At 50.7% G+C, this 17,863-nt stretch overlaps 1 protein-coding gene across 1 annotated transcript; it reads left to right on the plus strand.

Annotated features, from left to right (window-relative positions):
• Positions 1-14,415: 14,415 nt before the first annotated feature.
• Positions 14,416-15,784, plus strand: DLX2 (distal-less homeobox 2). The gene is made up of 3 exons (XM_076340760.1): positions 14,416-14,783; positions 15,009-15,196; positions 15,470-15,784. The coding sequence occupies exons 1-3, from the start codon at positions 14,459-14,461 to the stop codon at positions 15,782-15,784; spliced, it is 828 nt and encodes a 275-aa protein (XP_076196875.1). The 5' UTR covers positions 14,416-14,458.
• Positions 15,785-17,863: the final 2,079 nt, after the last annotated feature.

Consider the following 17,863-nt stretch of genomic DNA (forward strand, 5'->3'; position numbering starts at 1 on the left):
GTTTTTGGATTACTGCTGCATCTTTGTTTCTTCTCAGCTCTCATTCCACATTTTTGTAGCAGATCTACAGATTCCCTTATTTCCTTAAAGTGTAAAAATTAGGATCCTAGAACTTTATTGCTTCTCACTCATTGCTCTTTTGCTGTCATGCAATGACCTCATCTGAGGCTTGCAGGAGCCTTCCGAAAAGCAATGTGAAACTGCGGCATTTCAGCCAACAGCAGGTGTGGTTGCCTGACACTACTACCCACACCTCAGTCAGCCTTGGAAGCAAGCTTATTGACCACTGAGTACTGCTTGTCAGTTTGAACACTGACTATCAGCAACAGAAAAAAACCAACAAAGTCTTAGCGGCTAAACAAAGAAACAAATGCCCAAAGAAGTCTCTTGTACAGTTAACCTGAAGTGCTCGTACAGCACATAACTAAATATACATGCTACCACTATCTATTTTTAAGCTGTACAGGAAATAGCAAGCTATTATTTCCCGCTGCATAGCTTTCTCTGTAATATTAAGATGTTAATGTTCTCTGTCTAATATAAAAGGTGTTAATGCTCACTGATAATAAGAACTGTGGGGTGGAAGATAAAGTTGTCATAGACTCTGGTTGTTCTCAGGGTAGCACTAGAGTGTTTGAACGACCTCACCTGTAAGTTTCCTGAGTGCTCCAGACTATTTTGTAAAACAGACTCCTGATTTTCCAGACAGAAGAAAGTGTTTTGGCAAAATTACTATTCTAAGTTTTCATAGCTGAAGTCATTAATTATTTTATTGTTGGCTTTAAGTCAAGCCACTGTTTTGCCTAGATATACAGACACATGCTGTAACATCTTTGACTCCATTGCAATAATTAAGATGTATTTGAAGTAAACATCATTGATATGCACAAGAAAAAGGGGACAAGTGCTATACATCTATATAATAGAGAAAAAGCCATTTAATTTTATAAAAGGAATTTTTTTGAATTAAAATATTTGTAAAAAACATCACTCTCAAATCATGATCAAGCACATTTTGGAGGTATAAATCCAGGTAATCTATGTGTACTAGACAGCTGGAAGCATCAGGTAAGAAGGATAAAACTTCTTTTAAGGAATTTGGCAGATGTATCCCAGATAGCTAAGGAAGAACAAGTTTAGAAAGTTTCTGCTCCTTGTTGTGACCGGTGCTTAGTCAAAATTGGCAGTAGCTAAACACAGCAAGTATTAGTGAAAGTACTCGGGCTCAACAGCTAAGACAATATTACACCAAGGAACACAAGGAAGAAGTTAAACATGCAGCCATCCACTCACACACACATCAATCTCAATCTCTGATGACTCAGCCAGTACTTAGCACTTCATCTATGATAAGCAGCGTATAATCTTGTTGCACAATGGTGTAGCCTGTTATTTCTATAAGTCTTCTCCTCTCAGAAGTTTTACACAACCATGAAGCAGTGTTGTGGAAAGCATGCTGGCAGCAATACAAAGATCTCACTGATGCGAAAGCCAAAGCCTGTATTATAAGCTGGGTGGTCAGGCTGCCAAGTAATGCTGTTTGTCAATGCTATGCATTACTAAACACTGTTCCTCTATGCATGATCTTTAAAGCTAATACTGTGTTTGATGGAACAATATGTAATAATAATAGATAATATTTGAATGAGGTAATCCATAAATTGATAGCTATGCCCTGCTATCCTAAGAAGGGATTCTACTGAAATGTAATTCCCAATTTAAAATATTCAATGCTAGAGATACGAAACAAGTAGAACTGTTAGCACCTATCAAATCGAAACAATTTTCAAATCAGGTGGGGTCCAGATCTTTGCCTGGGAACCCATCAGTATAGATCATACTAGAGATCCGTGACGGTGCATTGCTCTTGTTTTAATTTTCCTGTACCTCAGAAGAGGTCGTAGCATTATGAGGCTACTGGAGATCAGCTACATTTCACACAATGCAGTAGATTTTGCAGAAAACCACCAAGGGGGAAGAAAAGGATGGAGACTAGGGAAAGCCTGCACAACTGTCGCAGAGCAAGTAGGTTTCTTCACCTCCTTTCACCCATCCCTAATGTCCCCATAGCGCACAAGTCCCACTGGCTTTGCCCCACTTGTCCCCATAGGCCCAGTGACCTGCCAGGGTGGACGCTGGAGCAGCTGGCCCTGCTGGGGAGCAGGGAGCATGGTGCAGAGCCCTCCTCTACAGCTGTTTTGGCTGTGTGGGAGGCTCTCCCGTGGCTCCTGCCCAGCCTATGCGTGCACCCAGGGCCAGAGGCAGCACCCCAGGGAGGTGAGACCCAGCGGGATGGGGTGCCAGTCCCTGTGGCTGTACCCAGCTCACATACCCCCTGCCCTAACTCCAGAACTGGTTTAGCACCGAAAAAATGCTTTTGCCCAAAAACTATGCTGAACATCACACACAGAGAGACCAACAAAACCATTTAACGTCACAATTTCTGTATTCAACATGTTATATAAGAGCAGATATGAAAATCTGGCAGAGGATGTAAGCTGTAGACCTTTATGCTATGTTCAGGATGATTTTCCAAAGTCTTGTTCTCACAGAATACCTGATGCCGGAACTTTGGAAACATCCCAAGAAATTAAAAGTTTTTCAAGCTCAGGCGAAGTACTAATTTAGGAAATGAGCCAGGAGAGGAAGATTTTTAAGGTAACATTTATAAATCTACAGTGCAGCCAAGTGGACACATTTAGAAAGCACTTATCCATTAATCAATTAATTAAATTGTCACAACAGTGATGTTTGTGCAAGAGATGCTGCCATGCTCCAATGACAGAGAGAAAATACAAACACACCAGACACATTTGGTAACAACGTGGTTTTGAAGTTTCCATTTCATGCAGAAGAAAGCTCAGGCATTGCTCTTCTCCTCATGAGAAGAGTGCAAATACCTGATGCAAATAGGGAATTAGCCAGGGATGTTTCTCTTCATGAATGCTGTGTGCAGATTAAGTCCAAACACTACCTTCAGGCAACCTCCTGAAGGAACTCCATTAAGTCTGCAAGATGGTTGTTATTCCCTCTGCAGAACCTGCAGAGGATCACCTGAGATTTCCTGATATTACCCTTAAGCACAGTTTAAAGCTGCTTGGCAAAACTATTAAAACTATTTTTCACATTTTTCATGAAGACTGTTGTGGTTTACACTGACTCCAATTTCAATCATCCATTTTCAATAGTGCATAATGGGAGGGAGTAAGGATGCAAGAGTATAGCCACTCTTATTGCAAAAGAGATTTTTCTGCCAGCTTTCGTAAGTATACAGCTGTACTATTCACCTTCAAATAACACCACCAGGGAGAAAGCCCAAGTTTCCAGAACCTCCTGTTAAAGCTGCCAATGCAAACCCCACATTTGTGTATGTGGATGAACTGAGTATTGTTGTATATCATTGTACAATTAAGCAACAGGTATGATGTACACTTGTTTTTAAAATGTCATGTTATATTTAACTGCTTCCGTAACAACTCCCACGAGAATGTGGCGCACCCATACAGTAAAAAAAAAATAAAAGTATAAGAAAGAATGGATACAGCAATGAGAATTTAAGATTAACGGAATTTCAAGAGATGATGCATCACTGACTTCCTGGCTTAACAACAGACACTAGACTTGTGTTAAAGACAGCACATCAACTCCGTCAGGTGAGCTGCTGTCAAAAAAGAAAATGCATGAGAGGCAACAAGAAAACAGCTAGTTGTCAGACATGTCACCTGAAAAAAGGAAGGTCCAATTTATTTACCTCCCTATAATATGCTTAAGTAACTGCTGGGCAGCACATCAGGCAAACAGGACAGAAGCTGGCACAGCAGCTTATTTACTTACCTTTGCGATCAGTTCACTGAGCAAATCATCAATACATTACAACGGTAATACATTTGTTGAAGCTTGGTATTTCTTTGACGAACTGCTAATTACAATGCAAGGTTATTATTAAGTCTCGCAGAGCTCTAAGAAACTTAACTAGTTAACTAGGTCATGCAAACCATGGATCAACAAAAACACATTTTAATCTTACAGACAAGCACTCTTACAAACTGCTAAATTATCTCTATTTAATCCTCCCCAGAACAGTGAGGACACTTCTAGAATTCCAAAATATTTAGTGTCTTCTTCGCACATAACAAAAATGAAGTTCAATAACAGTAAAGCAAGCTCTGGTTCAACTTAACAGTGATTTATGCTTTATGTAATTAAAAGCAAATCTCTGGACTGCAAAACACATTGTTCCCCCACCCCACTTGAGTGATGACAGTGCTCTCTCCTTCTTGTTCCCCCTCCAGAGCCAGATAAGCTTCACCCTCAACAGCTCCCTCTTCTCCCCTCCCCTGCTCCCCAACCATTGATATAACAACAGAACATTTACAGGTATGCTAGGTGAGTACCAACTGGCAGCCACTGCTAGTTACCAGTTAGAGGAATGCTTCCTGTCATACCTATTTTACCTTTCCAGAGTTTGTCAGGAAAGGTCTGGCTTCATCACCGTATGAATGAAAGGTGAATTTCCTTCTTGGCCAGGGGACTGGAGTCTCCCTGCCAACACAGCTGTGCCAGCACAGACCTGGTGGAAATGTGCCATCTCCTGGAAGAAAGCTTTTTTCCTGACAATATGGCTATGAAGACACCTTCCTATCTGTCTCTGCTCCTGGGTTTTGTCAAGACTGGAACAACTAACATAGAGGCCAATAACCTGGACAGGCAATGTTCCCCACCCTGTTTTTCTTTCCCCAAGTCAAGCTGTCTGATGACATGGCACACATCTCTTCTGGTCAGAGACAGCAAATTCCAAATCCCCATTCCCACAGCAAGCTGGGAGCTGCTATACTCCAACCACAGCACCACTGCATTCCTGTGCCACACAGACACACACACAGAGCTGAAAGAGCCATGCCAGCAATGCCATAGTGTAGGTAGAGGGCCTGAGACCACATTTCTTATTGCTGCCTTCTCCTAACCATTTACAGGGCCAGATATACAGAATGAGATGTAGTAAGTGTACACACCCAGGCAGGAACGCCATCTCCTGCCTCATTCCCGCTAGGGAATGAGGAAAGGAGGGAATTCATAACCTCTGGGCAGCTGGCTCTCTCACTGAAGAATTGCACTAATTATTCCCCATTCCAGAAGGGTATGCGTATGCAGGAAGAAAAAAGGAAGGCAGCAGCCAAAGGGACATAAAAAGTATTATGAAGCAAGCATGCAACCCATATACTGTATAGTTTATGTCTGAAGAGCAATTATTCCTCCAATATGTGCTGCCTGACATTGTTCAAGAGCAACTGTTCACAGTTCTTCAGTTAGAGCACAAAAATCCCCTGCTTGTAAGGTAGCCTTTTCCTTTGCTGCAGTGCACTTAGTAATGCAGTTACTGTTCCAGCACTAAGATCCATACAACAGGATTCATGATTAGCAGCACTGCAGGCTCCTTACAAAACCTGACCGCTCCGAGTTCAACAGCCCAGTTGCCCAAGCATCACCTTCCCAGCTCACAGGTAGCTTGCACACACTGTGCTGCAAGTCCAGCCTTTCAGTTCCAGAAGCACTGTAAAAGTTTTATCTACTTGGTGATCAGCTTTCATCATTGAATCACTTCACATCAGTCAATGTAAGAGTTGAAAGACTAGGTGCCAGTCAAGATTTGCAGTCTCTGGATACATAAGAGTCCCATTGTCTTGAACAGTGCTAGCCCCGCTAACAACTCCATCGGAGTTTTGTCTTTCATGCAAAGCTACTTCTGATGTCAATGAGCCAACTGACTAAGCAGGCAGTGGTAGCAGTAGTATGAATCTGGTCCGGCAGGAATCTTGCATATACTAAAGTGGATGATAGCATATGCCTCCTTTATAAAAATCCTTTCACAGTGGTCATGAAAACCATAGATACAAAAAAGCTAACTTATATTTCCACATAAAACACCCAGAAGGCATAGCTTGCTGGAAAAGAGAAAACATTTGTCTTGCCCTGAGCCCTTTCAATAATAAAAGCATATACAATCATATAGATTTGGGTAGCATGTCCTCATGGACAAGAATAGACTTAGTTTATATGTTAACTCAGTGCTGCACTCCAAGCTTACTTCTAGAGTAGTTCTTAAGAAAGTAAGTTCACATTCACCAACTCCCAAGGAAACACCTCTAGGTGAAACGCCAGTCATCTGTTGTTTGCAGCATAATTACTGTAGTTATTTAGACAAGTCTGGTCTACAGAGCTATTTAAAATAGGATAGACAATCCAAGCCTGGAAGCTACCAGATAAACAAGACTGCAGAATCCTGCTGGTATTGCAGCATTCAATTCAGTAAGAAAAGGCAAGCGTGCCACTGATACAAAAATATAATTCACAGCTCCTGCACTGCAGAAGGGACCATCAAAAGCAACAAGTTGCTCATGGAAGAAGAGTTTCCTCTTCAGGCTTTCCCAGAAGACTGAATTAACACATTCATGTAAAAAGTAGTATGAATGTGGACATATGTCTGTCTGTACCCAGCGTAGAAAGCCTCACGCATGGATTTCCACGCACAACAGGCTACCCAAAATGTTATTGTTCCTCATCTCAAATACTATCTGACTTCAAAACACAGGCTGTGATTTTCAGAGGTGCTGAAAATCTGAAGCAACTGGATATAGTTGCTGTAGCTATAAAGAATTCCTAAGGAAAACATCGCTGCCATAGCCTACATGTAACAGCATGGTCTTGGACTTGGGAGTCTGTTTTCACATAAAGTCCCAGCCCTAATGTAGAGGTCCTTATGCTTTATACTTTTCCCTGCATATATCCTTGTGCAGCATCAGCCACAGTCTGGTCCATCACATATGGTACATACAGAGTTTTGGAACACGTATGTTATTCAGAAGCCAGGGTGTATGTTTTATCATCGTAGCTATTCTCTGCACCAGCTTCCTGCATGGATACATTTATTTTGCAGAATGCCTCCCTTCTGTTTAAATTAAACCACTTCCACAGTAGGTTACCCTAGCAGCCCAAAAACATTACTTTTACTTTCACACCTTAGTTTATTGAATGCCACCGGCCTTGTTCACACAAGCCCTTAGGTAAGTACGCCCCTTCACTTTCTCAGTCAACATGCAAACCAACTGTAACAGGCTTTTAAAAGTGGGCAGAAAATTACCTTTCTGAATAAATTCTCATTCTAATTTGAGCGACCAAATTGTATTCACATGGAATGAATAACTGTTACTTCAAAAAAATCAAGTCTTATCTGTTCCTAATTGTTGAAAGTTAAAAGAGAACTCAGACCTAAAGCAAGCAAGCTAAGCAAAGCATTCTCCTTTTTCCCTTCTCCCTTCATCAGACCAGATGTTAACTGGTTCCCCTGTCAATTAATAAGCATTGGGAATATGAAAATGAATGCTAAACCTCCAACATATAAAGTATCACACTTAAGAAATGTGTCAAGCTTTGTATTACAGGATAAATGGCCTATCAGGATGCATCAGCATGGAACAGTGGGGACATCCTGTGGCCACTTAGATTCTTTACACATGAATGTTCCCATTATTATTTTTATTCCATTTGTTCAACCACTTTTGCAAATTAGATGCAAAGTCACTTAATAATGTAAGAGGGCCTGAAGGCAATAGAATTTGCTTAGCTATCTTCCCACCTACCACTTTATGTAATCCCTTCTCAGCAGTTGCTGTACTCTACCTCAGTTTTCAGCATCTTCTCTTCTTCTGGGTTATATAGTTTCCAAGTAAAAAAAAAAAGAACATTTAAGGAGCTTGAGCTAGTCTAGGTGGCAACACTAACCCCTGACAGCCATGCATACAAGTCAAAAGCGACATTCTAATTTAATTTATTTAGATTTATAGCAGTGTTCATAAAAGGCATGTAATTCTCAGATCTAGGCATTCTGCCAACAGGAAAAATACTATCAGATAAAATACATGTGTACAGCATCTGCCAATATTGTAAGCTAAGCAACCACAAGAAAACAAAAGGCCAGTAACTCTTGTGAATTTGAACACAGTTCCTTTCATCCCCTTCCCTCCAAGGGAGGAACAATTTCAGGATAGATATGTGTGCAGACTATGAGGTTGAGTGCTCCTCATGGACAACTCACTGCCCAAAACTCCCTCCATTTTCATACTTACACAACAGACTTCAGCTATACACGTCGAGGAAAAGGTCCCCCAGCCCGTTCATGGGACAGCTGTGGCTTCACAAGTCAAGATCATCTCAACTCACTCACTTCTGATCATGTTGACTTCATCACTTTTAAAAACAAAAAGCAAATGAACTTCAAGGATGATTATTTTTTGTCGTTTGTATGTGCATATTTTCTCACTACAGGAAAGAAGAAGATTTTCTTTTAAATTTACATCTTCAAGCAATTCACCGTATCTACTAAGCTGCCTACAAAGGCTGGGGATAGCCAGTGCCAAATCCCAGAGCATATGTCCAAGTGGTCCGGTGAAGAGGCTCTGCAGCTTGCATGTCTCACAATTTGAGTCCATTTAGTGTGGCATTCCAGATGGAAATGCAGCCATCTAGGACTTGCCCCAAGTGTGTTGCAGCTGCATAATCCACTTAGGAGGTCTGTTCTTGAGCCTATCTTCTTTAAAGCAAAACAAACATCCCACCTTTCCAAGCAAGACATTCATGTTTTCCAGCAGGAACAGACCTTGTTATTTGCCAGTCAGAGGAGGTGTCAGCTCAAGCAACATGCCGCCGGAGAAACTGCACTCCACGCCTCAGGCAGTTCACTGGCACTACAAATCAAAACTCATCCAAGCACACTGAGGTGATATAGTGTCTCTCAGCTCCAAATACCACTGTCCACTAAATTGAACCCTTAAAATAATCACACTCAAACCCAAAGCAGTCTAGGTTATTCTCCGTGTTGAACAGTTTGCTTAAACTGTGCTTAGACTGCACAGGTAAAGGCTGTACAGATGTTACAATCAAGGCAAAAAAACATGTTCTCCACTACCTGTGCAAAACAGGAGTTCATAATGACACAAATGATAAACTCAGCCTAAATCTGCTCCCACAAAATACGCCTCTCAACTTCTCTCACACTTGTCATCTACAGCAATATTAGATGATTCATCTTGAAAGTATTTTCACGCATGCTCTTACTAAAGATTTTTCCATCTAAATATTCACACAAAATACTTTCAACAAAGATTTACCTGTGGGCTGAACCTGAGTTTGCTCAAATGCACTATAAAGTGGGCTCAGAACCACCTGCTCTGGAGTGTACGTGTACCTGCAGCCATGGTTGCCCAGCCTGTGGCTGGTTAACATTCCTGTGTAACACTACTAAAAAGATTACTTCCTAGCTGTTCTACCAATCTCCTTCTATAGAAAAAAGCATATAGCTTTTGTCAGTGCTGTTACTTGTGATACAGCTGGTAAAGAAAAAAAAAAAAATCTGGAAGCACAAGAGGTGGTCAGAACAGCCTGAAGGGCCCTACTCAAGCACTGGGTGGGATTTCACAGCCATAAAGGAGGCAAGAGGGACTGTTTGGGTGTGCTCTGCTTTATTCCCAAAAGCCACGTGCCACACAGGGAGGATTGCTGCACTACTGCCTTCACATTCTGCACACAGACCTTCCTTCCCCCCCGCATCTGTAGCAATAATTAGACCCAAGAATGTGCTGATATTAGACACTCACCCCAATGCATCAGGCTGTGCACTTCCTCAATATAGTACAAGGAAACAAATGAGAAACACCTGTGCTAAACAACACCAGACTAATCCACTATTAAAAGTCACAGTTTGTGCTCCAGTCTGCAAAGGTTTCTACTGAAGAAAGGTGCTGAGCTGCCAGTGAATCTTCACTGAGAAAGATAATCTGAGGCCAAGACAGCTTAATAAACAACTCTGAAAGGATTTTATAGAGCCTATGTCTCCTATCACGCTTGTATAAGCTGTTTACAACAAGGGGCTAACAAAGGAAACTTCAGGGAGCCATGCAAGGGGGCATATTCTTCCCACAAGAGTTCTGTGATTTTTGGAATGAAGTAATCTGATGCACAGATGGATGAGACAATAAACAGTTTTTAGAGAGGAAAATGGTAATGCTGGATTCTGAAACTAAGCACAGCAGGTAGCAAGCTTCCGGATGGGTGTTGAAAAGACTTACACAATTTCCTAAAAGCTGATATGCTTAATCCCTTGGAAAAGGAAGATTTAACTATTACCATTACTTCAGAGTGTAATACCAGATCTCATAGGTACAATGCAAGCATAAACCCTCCTCATGGCTTCATGTGGCACATGATTTAAATGACCCTTCTATTATGAAGACAAATGCTCAGGACTATACCATACATTGTATCACCATAAATGCAGTGGAAAGCATTTCCCACAGCCATGAAAAGAAACCCGTACTTGTTAATGTGCCACTGCCGTAGTGACTACTGTCCAATTACTTTTTTGCAACATTATCAGAAATAACAGGCCCATTTCCCAAGATTCACCACATTCCCAGTAAAATAAGTGAAACGGTTCAGGCAGATGTGGATCGTAATGGATAAAATAATATTAACAATTACAGCGGATTAAAAAGTAATGTCTTTCTTAATGCTGAGTGTGGTTCTCTTCAAGTCAAACTTGAGATAAAACACCGTGGAACAACTTGCTCTGTCGATCCCTAGGCTAAATCTATACCATATATAAAGACTGAGGATGCCAGCTTTTGAGTGCTTTCACATTTTTCTCAGATGAAGTCTGTTTTAGGAAGAAAATCATAGAAATAATAGTTAATAAAAAATAAAACAAAACATACCAGGCAGGAGTTACTGTAGCCATTTCTATGAGTCATATACAACTGGCCTGTTAAAAAAAATTAAAAAATTAATTAATAGAAACTGATTGGCTGGAGAGATGATTTTGAAGACTGATGGTCCTTTCCTGTGTTTGTACACACTGTGTTTAGTATACTCAATAAACAAAATATGTCCACAGTCCTAGCAGCATGAGGATGCTTCTAAAACAAAAAAGTCAACAACAACAAAGCCAGCTCAATTGTTTCGCAGCCTCTGGCAATAAGTGCTGTACATTTTTATAAACCTCACGAGCAAAACTTTTGAACACTGAACTGCTCTGCAGTGAGAAGGCAAGCATCTTTCTCCCATGTGCAACTGAATGACTAACGTCCGTAAGATATATATTTTGCATGATCCAAACATTCCTTCTCACAGGACGTAAATAATAACACATGATCTATTACACCAAAACCAAGCAAGACTGCAGAGTAGTGATAGCAGGTACACAAAACACTCCTCCTCTCCTCTGAGTTTTACCTCATGCCCCAGTCTCCCTGGGTCCTTTCTAATTACTCATCCAGACAACATTCACAATTCCCAAAGCAGAGACAAAAAAAATAGAATTAAAATGCTTAACTCAACATGAGAACATAAAAACATAAACACGGGCCAGCCTAATGCCATTATTTTTTTAAACTCCTCGCTCATACCAAGACTGATTCAAAGGAGTGTGTTTTAAAACATTCATGGTAGTCAAGTCGTCTCTTACCTAGTACAACCCTTCCTCCTTCCTTCCTGCTGCCTGATGTCTTCCCTCCCTGCATCATAACCTGTTCACCTTCACAGCCCGGAGAGTCATGCCCTTATTTATACAAGTTGGTGTTTAAAACAACCACCTTACTCACGAGCAAAGTTCCAGTAAATGAGAAATAATAAAATCAGATCTACAAGATCAGCCATGTGAATATAACCATAAGTAACTCTCCAGTGGTCATTCCAGCGGAGCCTGTGCCTCCACACAGGCAAAACAAATCGCAGGAACAAAGCTGTACGACTCTGGAGCAGCTACCATGTGGCAATTCACTTAAATCTGAGAGCCCTGTGCTAATTTAGGAGGAGCAACTTGCATGAGAAAGGCTATTCATATAAGCTGAAGTAAACAAAACCATGCCCTTTACTTTTTGTGTAAATCACCATGCACATGCATGGGGCTATATAGCACTAAAATATTTATTTTAATTAAAAAAAAGTTTTGCCACAGAGCAAGACAAGTTTCCAAGAAAGTCCTTTGCATTATTAAGTCCTCAGAATGAGATAATACAAGATGGCATGTCCTTTCTCCTTCGTATTTTTTTTTTAAATTACCTCGCATGCTTCAAAATGTGACTAATGAAGAGTAGCTGACCGCCCCGATCCCTGCTGACAACCACTGAACGCTGTCTGCCTCTCCCCTTCTCTCCCATGCCCGTCAGCGCCTCTTGCGGGCTGCTGGCCCCCATCCAGCAACGCACAGAAACGGTGCTACAGAGATGTAACGTGGGACAGCACTAAGCAAGCTCAGACTGCGGATTTTATAAACCAGCTTTTTCTTGCATTAAATACTAACTACGTTTGAGAGAGACAGCAGTACGCGAGCCCACTGCTACAGGCGTCGTGCCCTCTCCATAACGGCCGCTGCTCTTCCCAGGCCCGTCCCCGGGACCCCCTTGGGCAGGGCCGGGCGCCAAGTACCGGCGGTGTCACCCTGGGTTCTCGGCACGTCGCTTCTTTCGGAGGCTGTACCCCGGGCTTAACGCCGGCCCGGCCGAGCACCTCCGCCTCCCGCGGCCCCGCTCTCGGAGCCACCTGCCACCGCCGCCGTCGCGGGGCCCCGACCCGGCCCCGCTCACCTTCGCCCGGCGCCCGCCGCAGCGCCGCCGCCCCGCCGGGCACAGACGGGTAGGCTCCAGCCGCGCCCCGCTTCAAAGCGACCGCAGCGGGGCCGCGGCCGGGGCGAGGCCGCCCCGCGACGGGGGCGGGACGCCCGGCGGAGCCGCCCGGCACCGGCGCCCACGCCGCGCGGGAGCGGCCCCCCCGCCGGGCGGGGGCGAGCGCGAGGAGTGGTCCTGAGGGGGCACGCGCCGGAGCTCGTGAGACGGGGCAGGCGCGGGGCTGGCGGGCACACGCGATCGGCACGCGCGGGGCTCGTAGGGGCGCGCTGGGGCCGCCAGCCCCCCCCCCGGCCCTTGCAAATAGCGCCGCGGCGGCCGGTCTCTCCTTTTTTCCCTTTTTACCCCCTTTTTGTCCCATTTGCAGCCACCCTCGCCCCACTGCCGCCTCCCTCCCTGCCCTCTCCGCAGGGGCCCGCGCTGAACACCCGTGAGATTCCCGCCCTCCCCCCGCGCAGGGACGCGGCCGCCCCGCGCGGCGCAGCCCCGCGCGGCGCGGGGACCGTCCGCCTTTTAACATCCCCCTGCGAAAGCCGCGTTTCCTGACGAGCGGCTCCGCTCCGCGGCGCGACAGTCGAGCGAGAAAAATAAAGTACAAATACAAAAATCCCTCCTGAAGCCATTTCTCTGCGCCTCCAAGACAACATTCCGGCTGGCGACGGCAGCCGCCCGCCCGGCCCGGCTGCCCACGGCCGCCACGCCCGTTGCTGCTGCCCCGTGGCGCTGCCCCCGGCAGAGGGCGGCCGAGGGCAGCGCCGCCCCGCCCGCCCGACACCCGCCCCCGACGGCCGGCGCCGTCCCCGGTGCAGCCGCAAGCCAGCAGGGACGGGGCAGGGAGGCGGGCGGTCGCTCGGGGGTGCCCGGCACCGCTGGTCCCGCGGTCGTGCCGGGGCCGCAACAACGCGCCGTTACCGGCTGCCGCGTGGAGGGACGTCCCGTGGGTGCCGTCAGCAACTGCTGTATAAAATACACGTGCGTGTGTACCGGACGGAGTGTCGCCTCTCTGCGTGTAACGTTACGGAGGTTTCGCTAGAAAGCGCTCCCACCCTGGCAGGGAGAGGGGGGGACAGCGCTCCCCCGACGTGGCCGATCCCCCGGGGCCAAGACACCCGGGAGGGAGCCCCGACCGCGGCCCCGCCAGCTCCGCCCGCCGCTTGCCGTCCTACCGGCGCCCGCCGCCAGCCGCGCCCGCGCGGGGATGCCGTTCACGGGGGGACGGACACCGCGGGCCTTTCCCTGGGGTCGCCGGCCGGGCGAAGGCACATACCGGGCACAGCGCGGCGGAAGCGGCCGGGCCGAGCCGCAGCCCCGAGCGCTCGCCGGCGGGGGTCGGACCGCCCCGTCGGACCGCGCCGGCGGCAGCAGAGAGGGGCGGAGGCATGATCCGTAGGACGGGGCCGCGGAAGGTCCCGGTCCCGGCGCCGGGGCGGTCCGTGGCGCCGCGTAGCCCAGCGCAGGGCGCGACCCCGCGGCCGCTCGTGCCCGCGCCCCGCGAACCCGCGGGGATACGGCGCGGCCGGGCGGCCCATTGGCTGTTGCTAGGTGACGTGCGCCGCGCCACGTGACCGGTGTTAAATGCCGTCCCGGCGGCGCGCGGCGCCGCAGAGCCCGTCCCGCTGGCGGCGGCGGGAGCGCGGCTGCCCGCCCCGGCCCGGCCCGGCCCCGCGGGCGCGGAGCGCACGTAGCAGCGCGGCGAGCATGGTGGCGCGGCCCTGACCGCCTCTCCCCGGTGGGGACGGCCGCGGGGCGGCGGCGGCCCGTGCCCCGGCGGGCGGGGACGCGAGATGACCGGGGTGCTGGAGAGCCTGGTGCCGGACATGCACGCCAGCCAGATCTCCGCCGGCAGCTACCACCAGCACGGCGGCCTGCACAAGCCGCAGGAGTCCCCCACGCTGCCCGTCTCCACGGCCACCGACAGCAGCTACTACACCAACCAGCAGCACGGGGCGGCGGGCGGGCCGCCCTACGGCCCGGTGGGCTCCTACCCCTACGCGGGCGGCGGCACCGCCCCCTACTCTGCCAAGGCCGGCTACGACCTGGGCTACGCGGGCGCCTACGGCTCCTACGGGCCCTACGGCAGCAGGGCCTCTCCGGCCAACAACGACTCCGGTACGTCCGAGCCCCGGGTGGGGCGGCTCGGGGGAGCCGGCGGGAGCCGGGCGGCCCCTCCAGGCTCGGCGAGGAGGCGGTCGGGATTCGGGACCAAGGGTGGGCCGGGAGGGCGCTCGTTCCCGGCGGGCCGCCCCGACGGGGCGGGCGGTGATGCCGCGCTGCGGGCAGGGCCCGGGACGGCGGGGGCGCCTCTCCTCACCGGGGTCGCCGTTTCTGCCGCAGCAGAGAAGGAAGACTGCGAGCCGGAGATCAGGATCGTGAACGGAAAGCCGAAGAAAGTGCGGAAGCCCCGGACCATCTACTCCAGCTTCCAGCTGGCGGCTCTGCAGCGGCGTTTCCAGAAAACCCAGTACCTCGCCCTGCCCGAGAGAGCCGAGCTGGCGGCCTCCCTCGGCCTCACCCAGACACAGGTAGGCTCTCCCGCCGCGGGGCCCCGGGCACGTCCCGCCCCGCCGGGGCCGCTCGCCCTCCGCGGGGTCGGGTGCGGGCGTGGGAAGGAGGGCCGGCCCGCGGCGCCTCGACGGCCCCGGGGTGGGAGTGCGGGGGAAGCGGCCGCGCCGCCGAGGCAGCGCCGGGACTGCTCGGGGCTGCGAAAGCTGTTCGTCCCTGCCCCGCCGCGGGGGGACCGGGCGCCGCGGCGGCCCCGCGGAGGCTGCGGCCGCCTGACGCCCCTCTCCCCCCAGGTGAAGATCTGGTTTCAGAACCGCCGCTCCAAGTTCAAGAAGATGTGGAAGAGCGGCGAGATCCCGGCGGAGCCGCCCCCCCGCCGCAGCGCCTCGCCGCCGCCCCCCGCCTCGCCCCCCGCCTGGGACTTCGCTCCGCACCCGCGCACGGCGGGCGGCGCCGGCACCGCCAGCCCCAGCCCCGCCGCCGCCTTCCTCGGTAGCTACTCGTGGTACCCGCCGGCGCCCGGCGGCCCGGCGCACCTGCCGGCGGCCGCCCCCCTCCCGCAGCCGGCGCAGCCCCCGCACCACCACGGCGGCGGCGGCATCTTCTAGGCGCCGCAGAGACTTGAGCCCGCGGGGCCGCGCCCGGCAGCCGCGGGGCACCGAGGTGCAGCACTGGTGTTTTGGTGAAGCCTGGCTCCGGCCGTCCCGGCGGAGAGGAAGCGCTCCGCGCCCCGTCCCGTCCCGTCGCGCCGCCGCCGCCGGCGGACCCCGTGTGCGCTCGGCCCCGCGGGGTCCACCCTCCCGCCGCCGAAATAACCACGCTGCGGAACAAGCACCCACCTCCCCTCCCTCCGTCCCTTTTCCTCCTCCGCGGCTTTTTCATCAAACCACCGGTGCAGAGCTTTGGTTAACTTTATTTTTTATTTTTTTAAAGTTGATAGGTGCCTTTGCGGATGACCTCACTTTGATGTTGGGGATTAAAAAAATAAAATGTTAAAAAAAAAAGATAAATAATTTTTATATGTAGATTTAAACCAAGAGCCTCCCGTGTTTAAGTTATCCTTTTTAGCCGTGAACGAAACCGTCCGGCGAGGGGGGCAGGTCGCAGGCGGCGGGGCCGGCGCGGCTCTGTCCCCCCCCCGGCGGGGGGGGCTCCCTCCCGCGCGGTGCCTCCGGGCGGGTTTCGTTCCCCGACGGGGCCTCCCCGGGGCGGGCGCCGAGCCGCGGCGAGCCCTCCCCTCCGCCCCCCCCCGCCGGCAACCCAGCCACTGGTCCTGCCCCTGCGCCGTTTGATGTCTGGAGTCGTGAAAAAAAAAAAAAGGTATTTTTGGTTATTTATTATGGAAAACTCAAACACTCTTTAATGTTTCTTTTACAATAAGCAGAGATTATTTAAATAAATTATTGTTTCCACGGTGCCCGCGCTGAGTTTCTTTGGGGATGGGGGAGGTTGGGGGTGTCGATCCGGACCCCGGCGCTCACTGGTGGGGGAGAGCTGTGTCCCCTCCACCCCTTCCCCGTTGCAACTGTTGCCGCAAACCGGCAACCTCCCCCCTTCTTCTCCCCCTCTCCTTTCCCGTCTACAATAAAATCTCGCCCCTGCCAGTCTTCTCGGCGAAGCTATGAATCACTCAGCGCTGCCTGCAGCAGCCCAGAGCCGCCCCCCCTGCCTGCTGGCGCCAGCGACATTTCGCCCGGGACTGGCTCCTGCTGCAACCCAGACGGGCCAGAGGGGTTTGGGGCAGGGCCGTGCCTGGAGGGCGGAGTACGCCTGCAGCTGGTCTCCGGGCGCAGTCCTGCCCCACAGAAATTTCGCCCCCCCCCCCCCCCCCCCCCGTCGGTAGTCTGCGTGGGAGCTTTGCTTGGGCCGGAGCTGGTTGCTGCCCCCGACCCCCTCTGTGGCCCTTCGAGGGCTGGAGGCACCGGCTGGACCTCTCCGGGATGTGCCCCTGGAGGGCTGGACCCCTCAGGATATCCCAGAGGGGATGTAGCCCTCCAGGCTTCACCCCTCATAGCTGAACCCCTTTAGGATGTACCCCGCGAGGGCTGGATCCCTTCAGGCTGAACCCCCTTCCAGGCTGCACCCTCTCCAAATTGCACCTCTCTGGGATGTATCCCTCGAGGGCTGGACACCTCCAGGATGTAGCCCTCCGGGAGGCTCCGTACCCGTCCCTGCACTCCTCCAAGCTGAACACCCTTCTAGGCTGCACCCCCCCCGGGCTGCATCCCTGAAGGTCCTGGCGGCTGGAAGAAGTAAATGGGAGTGAAAGAGAGGTCTCTTCTCTGCCCCTTGTCGCCCCGAGGGCCCCGCCAGCCTGGGAGGGTGCGGGGGGAGAGGGACCAGTGCGGAGGATCCCGCTGCAGACAAGGTGATGAAGAGGCCCAGGCGTCGGGGCTCGCCCGGGGCAGGGAATGTGCAGCCCGGCCGGGACTCTCCCGACAGGCCTTGGCATGAGGAGCCCGGGCGGGGCCGGGGAAGGCGCCGGCCCCACAGGGGACACGACGGAGTCGGGGGGCGCGGGAGGGCGGATTGCTCCTGAGAGCTTGGGGAAAGTTGGGGGGGGGGCAGAGGGGCGAAGGAGGAGTGAGGAAAAGGGAAGAGGGAAGGGGGATGTTGGAAGACGAGAGAGGCGGCTGCAAAGGAGGCGAGAGGAGGGAGCGGGAGAGACAAAGGGGGAAGCGGCAGCT

This window comes from Aptenodytes patagonicus, chromosome 6 (genome assembly GCF_965638725.1).
Source record: "Aptenodytes patagonicus chromosome 6, bAptPat1.pri.cur, whole genome shotgun sequence".
Lineage (NCBI taxonomy): Eukaryota > Metazoa > Chordata > Aves > Sphenisciformes > Spheniscidae > Aptenodytes > Aptenodytes patagonicus.

Excerpts from the sequence above, each read along its gene's own strand:
- DLX2 (XM_076340760.1), top strand. The coding sequence starts at position 14,459 with ATGACCGGGGTGCTGGAGAGCCTGGTGCCGGACATGCACGCCAGCCAG. Across the intron at positions 14,784-15,008 it reads TCCGGCCAACAACGACTCCG|CAGAGAAGGAAGACTGCGAG; the intron begins GTACGTCCGAGC and ends TTTCTGCCGCAG. Across the intron at positions 15,197-15,469 it reads TCGGCCTCACCCAGACACAG|GTGAAGATCTGGTTTCAGAA; the intron begins GTAGGCTCTCCC and ends CTCTCCCCCCAG.